Here is a 23,451-nt window from a genome sequence, read left to right as displayed (position 1 = left end):
GATGCAGTTTGAGCCTAAAGTCGGGTTTATAATGACAAAACACATCAGCCACAAGTGTAAACATCTTTAAAGCTCTCTTTTAAGTGTGGGAAAATTGTGCTTTTATTGTGACAAAATGATTCCAGACTAGATGGGTTATTGATTATAAATCAGCTTTTACAATCAATAACTAGTAGTTATGAGCTTCGGTTATGTTTGCCAGAAGTCATTGACAATGTTTCCCAAGGCATTGCTTTGAATAGTAGTCTGCAGCGCCCTCTTCAGGAGACAAACGATAGCACCTTGCACGAGTCAAGTTACACTGCAGGTAGGAAGTGCAACATGACTTTTAGAAGCACTCATTTTTTTAATTGTGTGATGGGATGCATTCAATTAGTCTTGATTTTTCTCAGCTATAGGTTAGAAGTGAATGTTTTAAAAGGCATGCTAAAATAAATACAAATGATAGTAATTAAAATGTTTTCTGCTCTGTGAAATCAGCATGAAAGTGAAAAATAATTCACTTTTAGCTTGAAACTAAGATAGATTATGCTGAATGAGTGGTTTTCAAACTTTTTTTTCACCAAATACTTGTTTTTCAGTAGCATGGCAGGCCCAAGTATTCATTAAAACAAGTCCAGGGTTTAACAAGTACCGTATTTTTCGGAGTATAAGTCGCACCTGCCGAAAATGCATAATAAAGAAGGAAAAAAACATATATAAATCGCAATGGAGCCTGGCCAAACTATGAAAAAAACTGCGACTTATAGTCCGAAAAATACGGTATATTTAATATTTTTAACATTACCCCCAGGTTGAACACTATCTGATTAGTTGGCGTACCACTAGATGGAGCCTGTGTATAACAATCACTGGTCTGAATCATCACTTCGGAATAAAATCAACAATTTTATTTCTTTTTTTTTTTTATTGTACAAATAAAAATTACATTTTGTACAAATGCTTTTAACAAAAAAATGTTCCAGGCTGCAAGGATGTATTTTTTTTGTAGAAGAGAGGATGCCTGAAATGAATCTAATTGTCCGAAGGCGCTGCTGTGTCGAGGCTGTGGACGAGAACATCTAAGTGTTGAAAATGTCCCACATAAAAATCCAGTTTTTATGTGCTTGGTACTGGTGGGAGGAGACGATGGGGTCGGCGGTTTGGTCCTGGTCCAATGGGTTAAGATGGCGAGGGTCGGCGGTCATTAAGAGCGGGTGTATTTTCCCCAGATGTGAAGCATGAAAACAGAGGCGATGAAGAGCAAGCTCATCACCAACACTGGCACGGGGCCGCTGTGGCGACAAAAAACACGTTTTTGGTTAGTCATTCCTTTACATGGCCTGTAAACGCTGACATTTGTCTGCATCAATGATAGCAACACAGAATGCAAACGCGGAGTCACTAATGTATTTGGAACCATCTAATCACCATTGCTCACAAACGCTTGTCAATCCCTTCATACACACCTGGTATGCCAGAGCATAAGAAGATGTAGCAGGAGGGGTCAGTGATTCCAACTTAGCAACTTTGTGTCTATATTCAGTGACTAATTAGACCGCAGAGATACTTGTTTGTTTGTTTTTCTAAATCACAGAAGCTCTTAAGAGGGTGATATGTCTTCTACAGGGTTTAACTGGTTTTATTTTGGTGGATGCATTCAATTGTGACTGTCAGAGACAGTATGGCTTTCTAACAGAGTGACAGGAAAGCACGTATCGCTCTTTTCCACGAGCAGCGGGGGGCTGCTGTGGGTCCCTCCCCCGTCTAAGGTCACTTACAGGCGGTTTTGTTATGTTTGTGGACAACAACAAAAAACAACAAGCAAAGAGGGGTGTGAATCTTTGGGTACATAACCATTAGATTTGTTTCCGATTCCTGGGGTGAAGATTCCATTCTGAATCGCTTCAACACCACTCTCGATTCAAACCGATTTCCACAATGTATTCTTGGGTATAATAATTATAATTAAACTTTATCAAAACAGGTGACAAGTTACAAAAGCTCCTTCTGTTTGCATGGAGATGGTCTAAAAACACATTTTAAAACTGATTCTTATGAAAATAAAAACAGATTTTTGAAAATTCGGAACCGATTTAAAACAGATGCGAAACATATGTTGTGTTAGGGATGGGTACGAATTTGATACTTACCTGATACTGATTGATGCACGTAAAATCAAAAGGTAACATACTTCAATACCTTTGTTGCATGTGATGTCGCATTTAGTTTCAGACTAAACATCGGCTCAAGCTCTTGGCGGGTAAACGAGCACTCACAGCGGACTCAGCCTCAGCCTATTACCTTGAGGCAGGGCTGGGCGATATATCGAGTTTGTAAGAATTCAAGAATATATTTTTAAACACGAAATGAATTAAGAAAATATCGTAATATCGATATCATTTTTTTCACGTTAAAATGACCAAACGCCGCTTATTTGTTGTGTTCCTTGTTCTCCCCCGCAATACTCCATGGGCTATTAAACCCCTCCCCTTCCCCCTTCCAAGCGGTGCTTGTCGTCTACCCCCCACTGCACTGACCCACAACAACAACAACAACAACAACAACACAAGCAAATATGGAGCCTGACTAGGGATGATGTTCAAAAAGCGGTTCTCCCGATTGTTCGATAAGAAAAGAACCGATTCCATGGATTCAAATCCTTTTTTTGAGAACCGGTTCCCGTTATTGAAGCCACTATACCGTATTTTCGCGACCATAGGGCGCACCGTATTAAAATGCGCCGTGTCAGTGCTAGTTCTGTATTTAACGCATAAATAAGGCGCAGCGTATTTTTGGGCGCAGGCATGGTTAAACATACGATATCTTAAAACATACGCTAGCATGCATGGACGCTGTTTTAAAAAGGCAGCAGGAGCAAAGCTGAGTTGGGTTGTACTTTATTGAAGTATTTATCAATGTACTCACATTATTTTTTGATCAACCCTCATCCACAAATCCATCAAAGTCCTCATCTTCTGTGTCCGAAATGAACAGCTGGGCAAGTTATCCATCGACACGCAAGATTCCCTCTCATCATTTTCAAAGTCAGTCTCGTTGTCCATTAGCATAGCAAGCTAGCACAACAATAAAAGCCGACTTCTCTTGCCCCGTTGTGCGTATCCATTCGCTACCGTGCTGGTCCCCTTCTTCTCCACAGTGTGCTTCACCGGAATGTCGAAAGTGAGCGGCAACTCGTCCATGTTGGTGATGTTTGTCTGCAATTTGTTTTATTTACAACGCACATAGCAGCACTATATGCTCACTGGGGGCGTGCCTTTAGCATCCTCTCTCACCTGAAACCTTCACCCTATAACGGCCGCATGCTGTCCTCAGTCACGTCCGCTTTTCCTCCTTATAAACAGCGTGCCGGCCCAGTCATATAACATCTACGGCTTTTGGAACTCATGGCACATACAACAACCTATCTGGATTCGATAAGAAAATCGAGAAGGAATCGGTTCGATAAGAGGATTCGATAATGGCATCGACATCGATAATTTCTTAACAAACATCATCTCTAAGCCTGACTGTGCCACCAGCAGCGACACCAGCAGCTACGTAGCTTAACTACATTTCCCAGTAGATTGGCAGTAGCTTCGCCACTTTTTAAAGTACCAACGATGATCACACACACACACACTACTACACGGTCTAGCTCCAGCCTATCTTGCCGATTGTATTGTACCATATGTCCCGGCAAGAAATCTGCGTTCAAAGAACTCCGGCTTATTAGTGATTCCCAGAGCCCAAAAAAAGTCTGCGGGCTATAGAGCGTTTTCTATTCGGGCTCCAGTACTCTGGAATGCCCTCCCGGTAACAGTTAGAGATGCTACCTCAGTAGAAACATTTAAGTCCCATCTTAAAACTCATTTGTATACTCTAGCCTTTAAATAGACCCCCTTTTTAGACCAGTTGATCTGCCGTTTCTTTTCTTTTCTCCTCTGCCCCCCTCTCCCTTGTGGAGGGGGGGCACAGGTCCGGTAGCCATGGATGAAGTGCTGGCTGTCCAAAGTCGGGACCCGGGATGGACCGCTCGCCTGTGCATCGGTTGGGGACATCTCTGCGCTGCTGACCCGTCTCCGCTCGAGATGGTCTCCTGCTGGCCCCACTATGGACTGGACTCTCACTATTATGTTAGATCCACTATGGACTGGACTTTCACAATATTATGCTAGACCCACTCGACGTCCCTTGCATCTGGTCTCCCCTAGAGGGGGGAAGTCACCCACATCTGCGGTCCTCTCCAAGGTTTCTCAGTCATTCACATTGACATCCCACTGGGTTGAGAGTTTTTCCTTGCCCTTATGTGAGCTCTGAACCGAGGATGTCGTTGTGGCTTGTGCAGCCCTTTGAGACACTTGTGATTTAGGGCTATATAAATAAACATTGATTGATTGATTGATTGATTGACTAGATGTGGTGAAATTTGTCCTCTGCATTTTACCCAACCCCATGAGCAGTGAGTAGCAGTGTGCACCGCGCTCGGGAAAGTAGCGATTTACGTAGCTTAGCTATTTTCAGACCCATGTAGCGGTTAGCTCAGCTACATGCTACAAAAGAAGTGAGAGGGATAAGAGAAAGAACTGGACTAGTGCAACTCTACGGGCAGGTGACAACATATACGGGAAAGATCAATGATTGGTTGGTTTACGTATAAGAACATCCATGATTGGTCAGGTTGTTTACTATGATGAGTCAAGGTTGGTTAAGAGTAGAGCAGAACATTAGGCACAGGCCAATCAGAGGCAAGATAGGGCGGGTCATGGAACCAGGAAGGGAAATAACAGACATCCTAAATGACGACGAGAGTCAGAGAAGAGAAAAGAGAATTATTAAGCGAAATGTATGATGAAGTGAGGAGGATCATAGCCGCACAATTAAGTAAAGTCACTTACTTTGCGTGGACCACTTCTAGTAGGACGCAAGAAACGGACGTATGTGTCCATTACATCATCGATTGGGAATTAAAAAGTGCCTGCCTGCAAAAATGTTTTTATCTGAGTTTGATACATGTTGTATTATTTGCGCAGCAATGTTATTTATTTTATGTAGAAAGAATATTTTTCCATTTTATTTATGTTATGTAATTATGTGCTACTTAAACAGTTTATTTTCTGTGTTGTAAATACCCATCTTGACTAATTGGGTTAATAAAAGTGCCACTGACTGTTTACAGTACAGTTGTCATTCACTTCAATTTCAGTGAATCTCGCTCAAAAATGAATATCTTTATATGTATATTTTCACCGAAAAATATATTGAGATGTATATCGAATATAGAGTTTAAGCAAAAATATATCTATATACTTTTTCGTCCATATCGCCCAGCCCTACCTTGAGGTAGTAATACCATTGTCATGCCAACAAACGAAGCAAGCTTGTAAGGCTCCACTTTTAAAAGGTTTTTGCTTTAGTTCAGTTTTTGTGTAGTATTGACCGTTTTGAATAAACAATTGTATGTAAGAAAACAATGAACTTTTTAAAATATTGTGCTGATATTTTAAATTGTCAATAGTAGGTGTGTCAAAAAAAATAAATGTTTGAATGAATTGTGATTAATGATTCTTAATCTATTTTTTTAAAAAAAGATTTTTTTTTTTTTGTGTGCGAAAATCTGTCTTGTCCAGCCACTTAAGTAAATGTTTAGGTAGAATTTTATCAAACAAAACCAGTTTTCTTGTAAGTAATATAGAAATGTATCAGAGCTGTTTATCCAAGTATCTACAAATGTAGTTAATCCCAATGTTATTAAAAAAGTATTGATTTTTGTGTTGTCCCCAAAGATTCACAGCTCTCGTCAATAGTACTCATCATAAATAAATACAGTTAGTACATATGAGCGGTATCGGCTAAACTCAATTATGGATGATCGGTATTGGAATCAGCAGCACAAATCACTGATCGGAACATCTAATAGTATTAGTTAATTTTGCCATTGTTATGCTTGAAAATGCTTAATTTCAAACAAAGAAGTTTTAGAATATGCTTAAAAAAATGTAATATCGACTATGTGGTGGACTCTATATAATACTTGCAAAGGAGACTCAGAAGTATAAGGAAAGAAACATTACAACTGGACAGCGCATTTATCATTATCAGTTAAATGTTAAACAAAATAAAAACATTTTATTGTTAAAAAAAATTACATTGATTACTACAAACACACCAAAGTACAGAAAATGTGTACCAGAGAGTACTGTTATCAATTCCAAGGTACTGGGAAATGGTACCGCATCGGTTCCAATTGTGCTTATGTTTCTTTACTCACTTTTGGTCTCCCACGTTATTCCGCTCTTCTTTAGCGTTCCAAAATTACACGCAAAAGAATTATAACCAAATATGCAAATGAGACACCCACCATTGATTTTCTGTGGGAAACACCGACCTGTGTGTGAAAGGAATGCTACAACGCCAGGGAGTGTTTTGACTGTGGGTTGTTTTGTTGCTGTGTGAAACGCACATTGTTGTGTCACCTGGTTCTGTATGAAATGCACAGGCGAATAAATGCTTCTTTGCAGAATCTGTGAAAGAGGCTTAGAGCTGACATTTGTTTATTCATTTTCTTCAGATTATTAGGGTCTAAATAAATAAATGTAAGCGGCTGCTGCCAGCTCGTAGTACCTCGCGACGTCTCTGTGAATCAAATTATGGATATGGAAACAGTCCGTTAGAGTAGAAGCATGTTTGTGTTTGAGAAATTGCAGGGACACACAAAGAGGATAGAACGTTTGTAGCAGAGAGAGAGCGATATATATCTATCTATATATACACCAGTGTTGGCGTTAACGCACTTTTTGTCATTTTACGCATTGAAATCCGAAGGGATGCGTTTTTCCGGAAGTCCGCGCGTCCCAAGGATGCAGATTTTTTTTTTTTTTTACCGCCTGGTTTGCTAGTTGTTGTTTTTTAATCGATTATCACTTTCCGCCGGTCTTTTATTTTGTTTATATTTGCTGGGTCGAATTTTTAATTATCGGTCGACTTCAAAGTAATGCACTTTCCGGTACATTTTCTTAAATTTTGATTCGCCGAACGTTTTATCGATCACAAATCACAAATAAATACAAATCAGGACTCCCGCGTGTTATCGTTTTCGTCATGGCGAGCGATAAACCCAAGAAGCGAAGCTTCAATGAAAAGTGGCTACAGGGCTCACTTATGACGATGGAAAGATGTTATGCACGCCATCTAAACGGGCTAAGAATAAGAACACCTTTATGACTGGGTGCACTGATTTTCAAAGATCCAGGCATCAAAACTATGAATGAACACATGTGGAGTTAGACTTAGACAAACTTAAATAATCCACAAGGGAAATTGTTCTACACAGTAGCTCAGTTACAAAGGATGGAAAGTGTAAGGATGGAAAGGACAATGCAGGTATAAAACAGACTAAAAATGTACCGTAGTAGCAATATAAAATATAACATGGAATAAGCGGTAGAAAATGGATGGATGGATGGATATGTAATATTTACATAATATATGTTATGTACTTAACAAAAAAAGGTGAAATAACTGAAAACATGTTTTATATTCTAGTTCCTTCAAAATAGCCACCCTTTGCTCCGATTACTGTTTTGCACACTCTTGGCATTCTCTCGATGAGCTGAAATGGTTTTCACTTCACAGGTATCATAGTTTTGATGCCTTCAGTGACAATCTACAATGTAAATAGTCATGAAAATAAAGAAAACTAATTGAAATGAGGTGTGTCCAAACTTTTGGCCTGTACTGTATATCTATATATCCAGGGTTTCCCACAGCGCTTTGTTAAGGCAGCCGCCTTAACAAAGAGCCACTGCCTAAATTAACATCTTAACAAGATCTCCAGCCACACGTGCGCATTTAAAAAACTATCTCTGTCCTCAAGCAACCGCATTTGGGGGCGCTGTAAGACCACTTCACCCTTGCTCCTGATGGGTCGTGGTTAGGGCCTTGCATGGCAGCTCCCACCATCAGTGTGTGAATGTGTGAATGTGGAAATAGTGTCAAAGCGCTTTGAGTACCTTGAAGGTAGAAAAGCTCTATACAAGTATAACCCATTTACCATTTACCATATATGCACTGCATACCTAATAATGCATAATACAAAATGTTGATTGTTACGATCATGCCTTGATGAAGATGTTAATGTAACTTATGTTATATGTCTACCTAAATATTGCTTTTGATGTCCTGTACATTAAAAAAAACGTTTTTTCCATTTTGTAATTTTCATACCGCTTGTCCCTCACGGGATCACAGGGGGCTGGAACTTGCCTATCCCAGCTGCATTCAGGCGGAAGGAAGTCAGCACTTCATTTATCAAACTTTTTTTCAATTGATTTTACTTGTCTCTCGCGATATATATTGATACCACTTTATTGCTCAGCCCTATTTGGGTCTAGGCTACAGGGAATTATTTATACACTTGTGCCCTCTTATTGCTACAACTGTATGTAACATTGCATTCCATCTAGTGTGACTTAAAAAAATACTTGTCAGATGGCGACAATTGTTTTCAACACAACAGGGAGAAACAAAGTTTGCATTCGGGTTGCTGGTATTGCAGAATCCCCCTGACACGGTCCCCCATCAGTACATTTTTGAAAAACAAACCAATATTTGTCAATGTAATACAATTATAAGAGATCATGGTATGTATGATCCTTTCCAATATATTATCCTTATGATGAGCCTACTTTACCACTCAGCAGCCTTGATTAACCCAAGTTACACCTCAGCCATCAAAGTACAAAGAAGTAACACATTTAAAAAAAGTCTCATTAACTTTCAAGTCCAAGTACTTTGTGGAGAGTCTCCTTTTATTGATGAGCAACTGACACGAGGAGGGGCTCTCTTCTCTGAAGGAGGGACGGAGTGGGGGAGGAGTGGTGCAGCTCTACGCAACAGCATCGCCATGCCAACCCTCTCCTCCCTACAATCCCTGTCAGAAGGCTGTAATTGAGTTGACCTTTCAGAGTGGATCCTTTAATGAAGCTTTGCGAGAGCCGTCTAAACGCGGGAACAAACGTGCACTCAATATATGGCGGCGTGCGAGGAGTGTGCCCTCCTTCGACGCCAGGAGACACACACTCGATAAGCAGCACAGCGCCATCGATCAACCACGTTCGCCTGCGACTAAGGGGCAGGATGCTGTCTTTAATAACTGGAAGGCTGCTTGACGCAGGATTGAAAGTTATAGGAGTTTGTGTTGGTTTAATATGACATTAAAATTGAAAAATACTTACACTTTGAGTCCCGGCGAATCCTCGGTGTAGAAGCGCCACATTCCCCCGGTACCGGCGGACCCAGTGGTCCTGCCAGCACTACGGGTACCACTGCTGGTTACTTTCCTGCGCAACAGCAAAGTATATGTAGAATAAACCATGTGTTAATAAATATGTTCAAAAAATACTTAAAATGTGCCTTTGAAGAACTAAACAGAAAATATTGCACTTCGGGAAAAACAGAAAAAGTTACAATGCAAAAAAATCAATTAATCAATTAATACATCCAGAAATTGTTTTTGAATTCAACAATAAAGAATATCATACTGCTCCTGAAGCAGGAAATTTTGCTAATCGAAATAAAGTGTCATGTCACAAGAAAAACATTGCATCAATGAGAAAAAAAATATGTTACAATGTCTTATTGTAAAGATAATTTGTCACATGGGAAAAGGACAGATTTTTACTCCCCAATCAAAATTACCGCATTTTTCGGAGTATAAATCGCTCCGGAGAATAATTCGCACCAGCCGAAAATACATAATAAAGAAGGAAAAAAACATATAGAAGTCGCAATGGAGTATAAGTCGCATTATTTTGGGGAAATGTATTTGATAAAACGCAACACCAAGAATAGACATTTGAAAGGCAATTTAAAATAAATAAAGAATAGTGAACAACAGGTTGAATAAGTGTACGTTATATGACGCATAAATAACCAACTGAGAATGTGCCTGGTATGTTAACGTAACATATTATGGTAAGAGTCATTCAAATAACTATAACATATAGAACATGCTATATGTTTACCAAACAATCTGTCACTCCTAATCGCTAAATCCCATGAAATCTTATACGTCTACTCTCTTACGTGAATGAGCTAAATAATATTATTTGATATTTTACGATAATGTGTTAATAATTTCACACATAAGTCACTCCGGCCAAACTATGAAAAAAACTGCGACTTATAGTCCTAAAAATACGGTATGTTGTTTACTTATTAACCTTTGAGTCTGCTTTGACCAGAAAATTCAAATTTGTTGCGTTTTTATCCATCTTTGACAAATCAGTTAAATTTAAAGGTTAAGATAATCATTTATACACAAAGAGCCTGATTTACTAAAGGTTTGCGTGTACTAAAAACATGTGCAAACCTCAAAGCACATGCAAAGCTCATCTACTAAACGTGTGCAAAGTGGATTGTGTCTGTTAAGTGAGCAGAAAGGCGTGCAATCCATTTTGAGTTGGTCTTCATTAATATGCAAAATATATAATGATCATCAAAACGCCCACAATACTGGGAGAAGAAAATGCAAATATAATTATTTAGCACGCGCAATGTGGTTTATCAACACCCATCACTGTTTTGAGAGTACTATTTACGTTTTATTTAGCATATGTCAGAAGGACATGCAAACAGACAGTTTCACACATGGCTGTAGGATAAGTGCTCGCGCCGCAAAGACAGACGATGGACAGACGAGAATCCTCCGTCTTTTGTGTGTGTGTTAAACATTTTGGACAGTCAGAAATAAAAAATAGACCTATCGTCTGTACAGCAATTTTCTTTCATAATTTTATAGCTGCTGGATGACCTATGGGGCTGATTAAAGTGAATTCAATTGATGCTGAACATTTTTTAATGGGTTGTTCGTTTCTTTTTTAAATAATTAAGAACTATATTACTAAATCTCCTTCATGAAGGCGTCCTACTATGGATATTGTCTAGCTCCAGATGCACGGGTGCGCTGGTGATGCGATACACAGCCTCGCGCAAAGAATTAAGTGTCAATGAGAATTAAGTGTCAATGTGTATATGTTTCTGTTGTCTAGATTGCGATTTAGAAAAGGTGTTACGGTTTATAGATGTGTGCCGCCAGTTCAACACATTGCACACAGGTAGGAGAATAATCGTCTTTGTGGTAAAAGCCCTGCATGCATGCAAAATCCTCATTTAAACAAGGCGAACTGCACCACTTTTCAAGTGCACACGCAGTTTTAGTAAATCACACGCAACATGCCCACTCATAGAATATGCTATTTTATTTCTTGCATACGCGGTTTAGCGCGTGGTATTTGGATCTTAGTAAATCAGGCCCTTAGTCACTTTCTAAATTTTCTTCCCTATTAACTTATATTGTAACACATATTTTTCTATGTAACAAACCTGACACGTTATAATTCTTTCACCACAAATACGGAACGAATCTAAGCATCTCCCTTTGAAATACAAGGAAAATGTATCTTGGGTGTAATTACACTTCTCAACCACTAGTTAATGTGTGAGACAGATATGAATCATTCATACACAGTGCATTTGCATATATTCACATGACTTGAATGCAATTTAACAATGAACGTGGTGGGTTGTTATTGCTACAAAAGGTGTGTACATGTGGTTATTAGGACATTTTGTGTTGACTGTCAGTGTGTATATATGTACAGTGGTACCACTAAACCACTAGATAACCGACAGATTATGTGGATTATAGACTACAATGCTTGCAAAGGGGCAGTGGACCATTTACACAAGGTAAGCACAATGATGAATTATATATATAGTATAAATTGTAGTGTAATGGTGTTTATTTACATGTTGGTTGCTTGGAGGAGTGGTGATAATCCTTTGATACCAGACGAGAGGAAAGAGAAATCCCTGTTATCACTGCTACTCTACTATTATCATTATTATTACCACCACTGTCACTGTGTGATGTATAATTCTTTGAAATAAAGTGGTCTACTTTTAGGACTTGAAATAAAGTGACTATTTTTGTATCAAAGCAATAAAAGGATGTTTGTCATCTGATGTAATCTGATGTAATTTTATCTTTTTGCTCAAATTATTGATCTTATAAAGCAGCGTTTCTCAAAGTGTGGGGCACGCCCCACTGGTGGGGAATAGAGACATGACAGGTGGGGCGCGAGGAACGGGAGGACATTTCACTTAAATTTTTTTTTTTTTAATTATATTCTTAGATTTTTTTTTTTACTATGCTTTCATTTTCTATACACACTGTAAATCACTTTGTGATTCTGTCTGTGGAATCCGCTATATAAATAAATGTAAATTACTTATTTTTCCTGTAGGCTTTAAATTTTTCGGTAGGAGCGAAAGTTTGACAGACATAGCAACAGTAACTAATGGGGGCGGGGCTAAGCGGATCAAACTTTCGCGCGGATGGGTAGCAGGCTAATGTGTGGACCACAATTACACAAAATGGATACATTTGTGACTGGCACCTCAAAGGTCGTCGAGCCAGAGCCAGAGCCAGCGCCTGCAGAAAAACAAAAATCTGACGGGCCTAATCAACCATAAAGCCAACCGAAAAGAAAATATGATGAAGGGTATCTTGCTCTTGGATTCACGGCAGTGGTGGTGGAGGCAGAGGAGAGACCCCTGTGTGTTCTGTGTCTAAAAGCGCTAGCAGCAGACAGCATGAGACCCAACAAATTAAAGAGACACCTCGAGACCACACACCCCAATCACGTCAATAAGCCACTTGATTTATTTCAAAGAAAACTGACAGAGTACCGTCAACAGGAGAAGCGCATGGTAAAAGCTACATCAGTAAACAGTAACGCTCAAATAGCTTCATATAGAGTTGCATACAGAATTGCACAATGCAAAAAAACACATGTTATGTCCTCGGTTTCACCTATGTGCTTATTTAGGTGTCTTAATTTAATAATAATCAGGCAACACGTTTCAACTCAATGCCTCGGATCGCTCCTGTTTATTAACAACTTCGAGAGTCCAAACTCTCCCTCCCTCCCGTGACGTCACACACTGAACACATGCTACGGTGGCTCGGACATGACAAAACAGTACATGACACCCTCACACAATTGCCGAGCAGCTCATTCTCCCCGCTGCAATAGACCTGGTGTCAGTCATGCTTAGTTATTTTATTTATTATTGAACTTGATGCAAGTTATACCACAGCTGCACAGTTATCTTATTTATTATTGAACTTGATGTTATGTTATGTTATTGAGTTTGAATGTATACAACTTGATGTTATTTGATGTTCAATAAATTTGAAAATGTTAAGCTTGGCATTAGCGTTCTGTTGGGGCGATGGGGGCAGGTGGGGCTTGAAAACTCCCCCTTGTCCAAAGTGGGGGATGACAAAAAAAGTTTGAGAACCACTGTTATAAAGGCTGTAATTACCTCATCTAAAGTACCGAAATTCCACTTTGCAACTAACTTTTGGAAGATTTTTTTTTTTTTACAAAAATAAGATAAAACAAACATTACAAATACATAAAAACATATCTATAAATATGGTCTGAAGCTGTTGAAGAATCTGCAGCGTTGAAAGTTTAAAAAAATAGCATATGAAAAAATCTAAAGTGTTGAAAGTTAGAATATATATATATATATATATATATATATATATATATATATATATATATATATATATATATATATATGTATATATGTGTGTGTGTGTGATAACAATTTGAGTGCATCAGTTTTTTGGCTAAAGAGGGATCTTGTGTGTTTTTCGAAAAAAAAAAAATTTCCAATGATAATAAGGCCTCAAAATCAGTGTTATGAATTAATGACCGATTAAAATGTGTAATTACCTCATTTTAAGTATTCCACTTTGTAACTAATTTTTGGAAATATTGCATATTTTGTGTTCTTTCCATAATACATATTTTTTGTCACAAAAAGAACAAACCATTAAAAATATTACAAATATGTAAAAAAAAACATATCTATGGATAGGTCTGAATCTGTTAAAGAATTTCAAGCGTTGAAAGTCAAGAAAATATTGTCCGTTTTCTGTCGCTTGACGTAGTTTTAAATTAAGTAGATTCAAGAGTTAAACAAGAAAAAAAGTTTAAATTAAATACATTCGCGAGAACTAAGTTATAATATAAAAAGTAAAAAAGTTGGAAATACAGGCACTTTTAACAGAATAAAGAATATTTTTTTGTAGTTTACCATAATTATGATATTTACACAGAAAAAGGTTCAGTGGAGTGGGCATGACAGGTAAACATGTTTTCCAAAATAAATGTTTTATTTTAGAGTAATAATTTTTTCCCCCCATAATAAAGTCATGCTATTAGGAAAATAGTTGTGCAAGAACACAGAAATATTGCAAGTAGGGCTTGCCACCATTAATTATTTTAGTAATTGAAATCGATTTGTTTGTTCGATTGAGTAATTCGATAAAACGTTTTATAGACTCACTGCGTATTTCAGGGAAAGTAGTTGAAATAAAAAACAATTTTTTTGCTTGCCATAATCTTCATTCATTGTTTTCTTACAAACACACATCAACATACAAAATTGTCTTTTAAAGTGTGTGTATTAATGAAAATAAAAAATAAATAAAACTCTGCGCTGTATCGCGGCAGCCGTGCAGAAACCATATTAGCTTATTTAAAGTTCCGGGCAATTCATGCAGTCTGAATTTTATACATTTTTCTTAGTTACACTCAAACGATTAATCGAAGCAACCATTTAAACCAAAGCTTTATTTCTCTAATCAAATTAATTGATTTAGGCGATTAATCTTTGCAGTCCTAATTACAAGGATAAAAAATATAGTTACACATCCACTCGTTAAAATTCCTACTTTGTCCTCATGATAGCAAAATTACGTTTTTTTACTACATTGTTTTCCTCTTCGTTGTGGTCCTTTACATTTAAAAGCAACAGTAGCTCAGTTTTGTAATAAAACCATGGATATCGTTATGAGCCGTCTTGTCAGTGGAAGGCCAGCTAGAGCATATGATGATAGGGAGTTATTTGATGGGATTAAAAAGATGTTAATGAAGAAGCTTTATAACGAGACAACAGTGCACCCTCTTGATTGGGCAGCGATTACGCCAGCGGTGAAAACATCTATCTGCAATTTTAATCTCCTGATGGAACACGCTTGCAGGGAGAATGAGGTTGTTTAAAAGCAATCATGGTACGATCACTTTAGGAAAGAGGTGTCAAACTTATTTTTAATTGAGAACCATATCACAGTTATGGCTGCCCTCAAAGGGCCGCTTGTAACAGTAAAAATAGTGTATACAATTGTAAATAAATTAAAGCCTTGTATTTAAAATTATAAATTAAAAGTGCAAATGTTTAGGTTAGGGGTTCCCCAATCTGATATTGCCCCTGGTTGATATCAACAAAAAAGTTTGTATTTTCTTCTATTTTAGTTAAATATTTTGCAAAGGTTAAACATGGTAGGCGAAAGCTACTAGGAGCTAGCAGTTATACAAAAATTAAGCACACTATAGCACACAACCTTTGCATACCTTATTTTTCGGAAAATGAGGCGCACTTATAATCCTTTAATTTTCTCAAAAATCGATAGTGCGCCTTATAAACAGATGTGCCTAATGCACATACCGTATTTTCCGCACTATAAGGCGCACCTAAAAACCACACATTTTCTCAAAAGCTAACAGTGCGCCTTATAACCCGGTGCGCTTTATTACGATTAATTTTCATAAAGTTTCGATCTCGCAACTTCGGTAAACAGCCGCCATCTTTTTTCCCGGTAGAACAGGAAGCGCTTCTTCTTCTACGCAAGCAACCGCCAAGGAAAGCACCCGCCCCCATAGAACAGGAAGCGCTTTAAGCAACCACCCGCCCCCGGAAGAAGAAGAAAAAACGCGCGGATATCACCGTACGTTTCATTTCCTGTTTACATCTGTAAAGACCACAAAATGGCTCCTACAAAGGACAAGGATCCGGTTCATAAAAAGACGCAATCTCTCCATCCGCACACGGATTACTACCGTATTTCACAGCAACTGATATTCCTGTGAACTGCACTGTGGAACGGGAGCACGTACGGTGAATATTCGCACCACAGGGAATGAGAAGTCATCCTTCACTGTGGTTCTAGCTTGCCATGCTAATGGCCAGAAACTTCCTCCCATGGTGATATTCAAAAGGAAGACCTTGCCAAAAGAGACCTTTCCAGCCGGCGTCATCATAAAAGCTAACTCGAAGGGATGGATGGATGAAGAAAAGATGAGCGAGTGGTTAAGGGAAGTTTACGCGAAGAGGCCGGGTGGCTTTTTTCACGCTGCTCCGTCCATGTTGATATACGACTCTATGCGCGCCCACATCACAGATGGTGTCAAAAAACAAGTGAAGCACACAAATACAACACTCGCCGTCATTCCGGGTGGATTAACCAAAGAACTCCAACCGCTGGATATTGGTGTCAACAGGGCATTCAAATCACGAGTGCGAACGGCGTGGGAAAAATGGATGACCGAAGGCGAACACACCTTCACTAAGACGGGCAGACAACGCCGGACGACATACGCCAACATCTGCCAGTGGATTGTAAATGCCTGGGCAGATATTTCGGTCACAACTGTGGTCCGAGCTTTCCGGAAGGCAGGATTCACAGAACTGCTGCACAACAACAGCGACACTGAATCCGATGACTTCGAAGAGACGGAGCCGGCCATTTTGGAACCCACGCTTGCGCAACTTTTCAATTCGGACACCGAAGACGAAGAATTCGAAGGATTTACCGGTACGAATGAAGAATAACTTCAGAAAGTGAGCGCTATGTTTATTTTGTGTGTTGTGACATTAACGTTCGAGCAACATTACCGGTATGTTGCTATTGCTCTACACCATTTTGAATTTTACTATGTTTGTGATTGCACATTTGTACATTTTGGGACAGAGTTGTTAGAACGCTGGTTTTCAATATATTATTAAAGTTTGACTGAACTATCTGACTGTTTTTTTGACATTCACTTTAGCGCAGCGTTTTTTTGACATTCACTTTAGCGCAGCGTAGGCGCGGCTTATAGTCCGGGGCGGCTTATTGGTGGACAAAATTATGAAATATGTAATTCATAGAAGGTGCGGCTAATAATCCGGTGCGCCTTATAGTGCGGAAAATACGGTACTAATTCTGGATGTGCTTACCGAGGTGAAGCAATTATAGTTGGTACATGGTGTAATGACAAGTGTGACTAGTAGATGGCAGTTACACATAAGAAATATGTGAGGACTGCAAGATGATGCTAGCAAGGCAAGCCCAAAACTGTTGTTTCATTGAGGATAGAGAACATTACACCCTGCACATTTGAAAATATGTCAAGATGTTTTAATACGATTTTGGTAAGCTACGAAGCCGCACAGCTTAATGGAACGTGGAGCATTACGGCTGCTCTAGTCAGACGTACTGTGCTTCAACATACAGGTATTATTATAAATGTGTATATATGGTCCCCAAAATGTCACCTATTAGGAGACGTATTATCTGGCGTTTTGTTTCGCAATATTATGCAAAACCAATTTTCTTGCCTACAGCTTGTATTCCGACACATGACTTCTTCCCGGAAATAAAAAACAGTGGTCAACCAAGCCATTATGGCAGCATGCAAACTTAGTACGCAAGAGGCATAGATCTTCCTGAAAAAAGAAGATGCAAGCAAAAACTATGCAATGAAATAGGTCCCTATACTTTTATTAAAAAAATATGTTTGTCAAGTGATAAAAGATTATTCGTTGGTCGCGTTTCCAGACATGTTGAACTATCTTGGGCTCCATACATCATTCTACACGACAAAACAGATGAAAACTTGGAAAAGCATTGAAACCTACAACTTCTTTGTGTATGGCTAAGTCAAGGAAATCGGTATCAGGATTTTCCCGGATAAATTTGCATCGTTTGTGCTCGGGTAATGTTGCATTTCATGATTTAACTTTGCATCTACACCAATGTTTGTTGCACATGCCGTTTATGAGTATGCATGTTTTTCCCCGTCTTTTCAAAATTAAACTATAGATGTCAACTTTGTGCTGAAAGCTTCATATATGATTGTTGCTTTTGGTAAAAGCTTTGCTCTTCTTGGTTTTGCTCACAAGACTTTTCACATTGTTATTATGGAGTATTGTGTGTAGAATCTTGAGGACCAAAATAGATGGAATAACATAACATAACTAAATGTAGAAAAAGTAACAGCGCTGTGAATACTTTCCGGATGCACTGTATACTGCTACACAAGCTTTACATTGACTACTCAAGTATATCCAAGTTGACTTTTTCTAGTACTCTTCCTTATATTATGAAGGCCTTACTATTTTTTGGCAGACACTGTATTTACTGCAGGTCTTCGTCTTCACTCTTCTCATTGGGAGTCTGAAAGTGTCACTGGCATTCCTCGAGCGTCTCTTTTGAACGAGACCTTTTTAAACGTGTGTCGGGCTTTCTTTTACTTAAAGTCGCCGAGTTGGTGCTTCACGAAACACTCGTATCAAAAAGGCTTTTTAAGAAATACAAATAATATCAAGATAATACTTCCATGGGAAACACTAAACGTCAAAAGTATATGAAACAAACCTTTAACGAAAAGATCACTACAAACTCATGCATTCTTCAACTTTGCTCCCTTGACTGCAGTGCGTGCTACTTTTCTCGTCCTCGTTTCGTAAAATCTTTCAGTCTTCCGTCCCTCTTGATTACTTCTTGAGGAACTCTGAAGAAACAATTATCCTTTTTACAATTTGGGCGGTTCGTACAGCCGAAAACAACGCAAACATAGGGCATTTTTCTTTGAGAAAGGCTAAATTGCGCCAAGTATCTATTGAGAACAGATGCTGGCTTGACCACAACGCGTACTAAATGAAACGGACGTGAACCGGATGTAGCGTCATATGCAACCCAGCCATTGGTAGCTGTTGATGTGGAAACTGCATAAGTTCTGAAAATGTGCGCGTGTCCGCCCTTGTAGTCTGTGCCGACTACGTAGTCAATAAGCTCTATTTCTCTCTATTCTCTTGTTGTGGAGCATTCATCCTCCGCTGTTGCCATTTTTAATACAAAGTAGCATATAGTTTTAACTTAAATCTGTCAGTAGACTCGCTATGAAAGCGCTAAACTCTACGGGCGTAGTAGGTTTCTGGGTAATTCACTCAGTGAGCCCTGGATGAGGAGATACTGCTGTGTTGTTGATTAAAGCATAATCTGAATGTCATCAAAACAGATCCATCTTTTAACACTCTTTTGACTCCTGTTCTTACACGCTACATCTGTATAACAAAGATGACGGGGAGAAGATGCTGTTGAAGTGAAGCTAGGTAAAGACGGTCCACAAAACATCCCGAGGAGACGGTCAGAAAGCTTGTCGGTCTGTAAAACATCATCTATACCACATTTTGGCCAAAGAACCACCATTACATGTTATGTAGATCACAAAGAAGTGTAGAAAAAACAATATAAAATGACTCATCAGCAGTGCGCTTTATAATTCGGTGCGCCCTCTGGTTTGAAAAATACAGTATATTATAACTGTCATTAGTTGAACAATAATGGCATCAATATAAGAAAGAATTAAATAATTGTAGTTGCATATTACTTAACCATACATTGTTTCCACGGCCAAAGTGTATTAGAAAGTATCCAGTAACAAACATGTCCGCATCATTTAACTTAAGGCATCAATAGCTTAATTTAATGAATAACTGAGAACACTAAGTGTTGCCAAAAAACAACTACCACTTGACTTCAACTTGAAGACAGCAGAAGTCTGTCTTAAGGTTAGTAATAAATACAGGACCGTGCGGTGCGACCAATTTACTTGCAAATGCGCCCAAAAATAGAAAGTGCAAATTTAAAAAAAATATCGCACATGTGCGAAAAGGGATTTCCACCATTTCATCACATTTTGCTCCTAAAGTAAATCCATTCAAATTTGATAAAACTAGAGAAAAATGTTTTTTGGATTACATTTTTTAGCATTTTTGAAATAAATTTACACCATAACCATAACCAAATAGACAAGTGATTGATCAGTTGCGCTGAGAGCTGTGTAGCAGGTTGGTGTTCAATGCTAAAACCTGTGTGTGTCTGTCTTATAAAAATATTTACCTATAAAAACAATCGTTAACACGTCAATTATTTTCATGTTGCTGCTAACCTTTAAACATGGTACTTTATTTCACATGTTATTTTGTTTTTTTGTTATCTGAATAATTGAGCATAGGTAAAATGTTTTTTTTAAAGGATTTGCGATTATCTTTGACTTTTCTTGTATTATTTTCAAGGCATTTTCTTTTTCTTATCTCAAAACACCTCTTAAATTAGGATCTTATTATACAAAACCTACTTTCTTATTTATTGGTACCGTTTTTTGTGTACGGTATTTGGGATCCCCATCAGTCCTGAAAATTTGAAATCAAGGAATGGTGGGGATATTTAGATACGTCAACAAATATTTCCATGTATGGGTTAGTTTATGGGTAAAACTATATCAGGATATAGGCCCATACACGTGGTAGCGACAGTGCTAGCACAGTTTAAAGACGTTCTCTGTGTTTAATTTAGCGTTACAGTAGGCCTTATGATGGCATTGTGTTTATATATGCACACGTTTACCTTGTTTGAGTGTTAATAATGAAATTGTGATGTTTAGGACATTACATATTGCTACAAAAAATGTTCTGTGCTACAAAAAGATTTGGTGCTACTGTTTTTTCTTTTCCATTTCGTAGCACCGGTGCTACTAGTGACAAAGCAAAATATACAGCACTGAAATAGGTGAATGTTTTTCAAACCTATTATTGTTCTGACTTATTTCACTTTATCTTAACCTTTTGTAACATTCCACACTTCTATGATTCCAAAAGATATTGTTTAATATTAGAATCACCCAATACTCAAAGCTCTAAAATTAATTTCGTATCAGAAGTGGAAGAAGTTGAACACGGGATTATCCAAGTATTTATTTTTTGATAAAACATTTTGTGAAATATCTTGTTGCATGATCAAATAATTATATAGTTTGGAACAGGGGTGTTTTTATTTTCAACAAAAACAATTTTTGAATATATGTATAATTGTTGCATGATCAGATAACAAAGTTTAAAAGAAAAGCAGTTACATGTAGTACTTGCAACTTTTCTGACAAAATTGAAAGAACAAATACATTTAATAAGAAAGATGAAGATCCTTATTGACGCACATTATTACCGGCCTTTTGCGGGCCATATAAAATGCTGGGGTTTGACATCTGTGCTTTAGGAGGGTCGATTGTGTGTGTGAAAATTAGTGTGACATGTTTTCTCCCAGAGCAGTGATTCTTCATCTGTGGTTCATGTGCTCTATCTAGTGGAACGCAAAAGAACCACTTGATTAAAGTACAGTGTTTTATTTTCCTAAATTCAAACAGTGTTACCGCTCAAACTGTGTGTAATGTCACAGTGGCCAGAAATTACAAATATATTTGTTAAATAAAACATATTCCTTGTTTTTATTGAATACATAGGCTTACTGCGCTACTGTATTTCAATGTCATTATGGTGGTACTTGGAGAGCCAAGTTTTTTTTGAGGTGGTGAAGTGAATTATATTTATATAGCGCTTTTCTCTAGTGACTCAAAGCGCTTTACATAGTGAAACCCAATATCTAAGTTACATTTACACCAGTGTGGGTGGCAGTGGGAGCAGGTAGGTAAAGTGTCTTGCCCAAGGACACAACGGCAGTGACTAGGATGGCGGAAGCGGGGATCGAACCTGCAACCCTCAAGTTGCTGGCACGGCCGCTCTACCAACCGAGCTATACCGGTGGTACTCTGTAAAAAAAAATGTTTGATAACTACTGTCTTAGAGTACTTAGCTTCATTTACAGTATCATGGGCAGTTTCCTCCAATTAGATTAATCTCAAGTTTAATCTCGCAAATCTTTGTGCAATTCGAAATGAAATGTCAACTGAAGCTGCAAAATTGTATTGAAGGGAATAAGCGGTAGAAAATGGATGGATGGATGGATTTTCAGCCACTTCAACTATTGCCTTACCAGCTGGTCTCAGGCTGGTCAAAGTTAAAAAAAAAACACAGGACAAAAAAATGTATAAAATGTAAAAAAAAATACAGTATTTTAAACTGTGACAGTCTTCACACATTTGCAGACTTAAAATTGACCTACAAAGTACTGCATGAATTGGCTCCAGCAGAGTTCATCAGCCAAAGAAACAGCCGTGAGCGTGTCACTCAAGGCTCTGTCAGAAGTGACTGTTATATTCCTCTGCGCAGGAGCACTTTCAGTAAGTCGGCCTGGTCAGTAAGGAGCGCAAATGTGTGGAACTCAGTACCTGGGGAGGTTAAACTGGTCACTACTTACAAGGCCTTCACAAAAAAATGGAAAATGTGGCTTATCAACGCCTACAGCTGCCAGCACTAAAAGATGAGCCTGTATTGATGCTAAGATAAATGTTATGTTGTGATGTTGTATTTTATTTTTCATCATATTGTATATGTATTGTGTGTTTTTTTCTTTTTCTCTCTCTTTCTTTTAAACTGTCATTTTTCTGCCTTTTTTACATCATGGCCAGGGGACTACAGATGAAAACTAGCCTTCTGGCTAATTCTGGCTTTTTAAACCATTAGTAGTCATGTGTTTTTATGAAATTGCACTGTCCCCTTTGAAATAAACTAATCTAATATAAAAGATAACTGTTTCAACGTGCATTTATTCGTAGGCAGTTGCTCATATTACTTATTTTACTATTAATGTGTTAATAAGTCAAACCTGATGCTTTGAGGGCATGTTAGTTTGAAAGTGTGTGTGTTTACCTCTGTCTGACAGTGGAGCCTGCTGACCGGGGGGCCACGGTCTTAGTGGGGGATCGGCTAGAAACCCCAACATTGGTTGCACTTGCAGCTGGTCCAGGCTGGGGGGAAATAGGCCATTAAATACAGAATACAAGTATCTGTCATTACTGTACATTACATCCTTGCAGCAAACAAATGACTAAAGAAACTGCTAACTGAGACATGTGCTGTCTTTTATCCATGTCCATAACATAAATAGTTGTTCACATGGACAGAGTCACAGACATACTTATGCATAATGTATATTAATATCAAATCGAGGGCATTGTGATCGTTATAAACGCCTTAATTCCTTGCGAGGAAGGCCACGTATACAAATGTGGAGCTAATGCTAGCAGGCTAACATATAGCTAAACGTATTTATATTTACAAGCGCTCCGCTTCGTTATAGGAAGACAGCTGCAGGTGAAGACAGAGAATCTTACCATTTTGTTTTATTTGTTTGAAGCGAGCTGAGTCCCTGAGCTCCTTTCCTGATGATGATGAAGTCCACGTCAAATAAAGAGTTGGCAGTGGTGAATGGACAGAACTTGGGAGGGGAAAGAAAAGCTTACACCAGTATTAAAAGGACACGACTGCAAAAACCGAGGACCTTTAGGTGGTCAAATATATGCCTGTCACTAATTCAAGTTTGACACAAAATTA

The 23,451-nt window shown here is 38.3% G+C and overlaps 1 protein-coding gene across 1 annotated transcript; it reads right to left on the bottom strand.

Moving 5' to 3' along the window:
* Positions 1–875: 875 nt before the first annotated feature.
* Positions 876–23,399, bottom strand: sec61b (SEC61 translocon subunit beta). The gene is made up of 4 exons (XM_061954877.1): positions 23,232–23,399; positions 22,768–22,865; positions 9,216–9,320; positions 876–1,274 (listed from the first exon to the last, which is right to left on the bottom strand). The coding sequence occupies exons 1-4, from the start codon at positions 23,232–23,234 to the stop codon at positions 1,187–1,189; spliced, it is 294 nt and encodes a 97-aa protein (XP_061810861.1). The 5' UTR covers positions 23,235–23,399; the 3' UTR covers positions 876–1,186.
* Positions 23,400–23,451: the final 52 nt, after the last annotated feature.

Source organism: Nerophis lumbriciformis, linkage group LG04, assembly GCF_033978685.3.
Source record: "Nerophis lumbriciformis linkage group LG04, RoL_Nlum_v2.1, whole genome shotgun sequence".
Lineage (NCBI taxonomy): Eukaryota > Metazoa > Chordata > Actinopteri > Syngnathiformes > Syngnathidae > Nerophis > Nerophis lumbriciformis.
Note: the sequence above shows the minus strand (reverse complement) of the source record. Positions and strands in the feature narration are given on the sequence as shown.

What these genes read in the sequence shown, in the direction of transcription:
- sec61b (XM_061954877.1), bottom strand. An exon ending in GGCTCCACTGTCAGACAGAG is followed by an intron (nt 9,321 to 22,767) that starts GTAAACACACAC and finishes GCTGTTGCGCAG; the next exon opens with GAAAGTAACCAGCAGTGGTA. An exon ending in GATTCGCCGGGACTCAAAGT is followed by an intron (nt 1,275 to 9,215) that starts GTAAGTATTTTT and finishes TTGTCGCCACAG; the next exon opens with CGGCCCCGTGCCAGTGTTGG.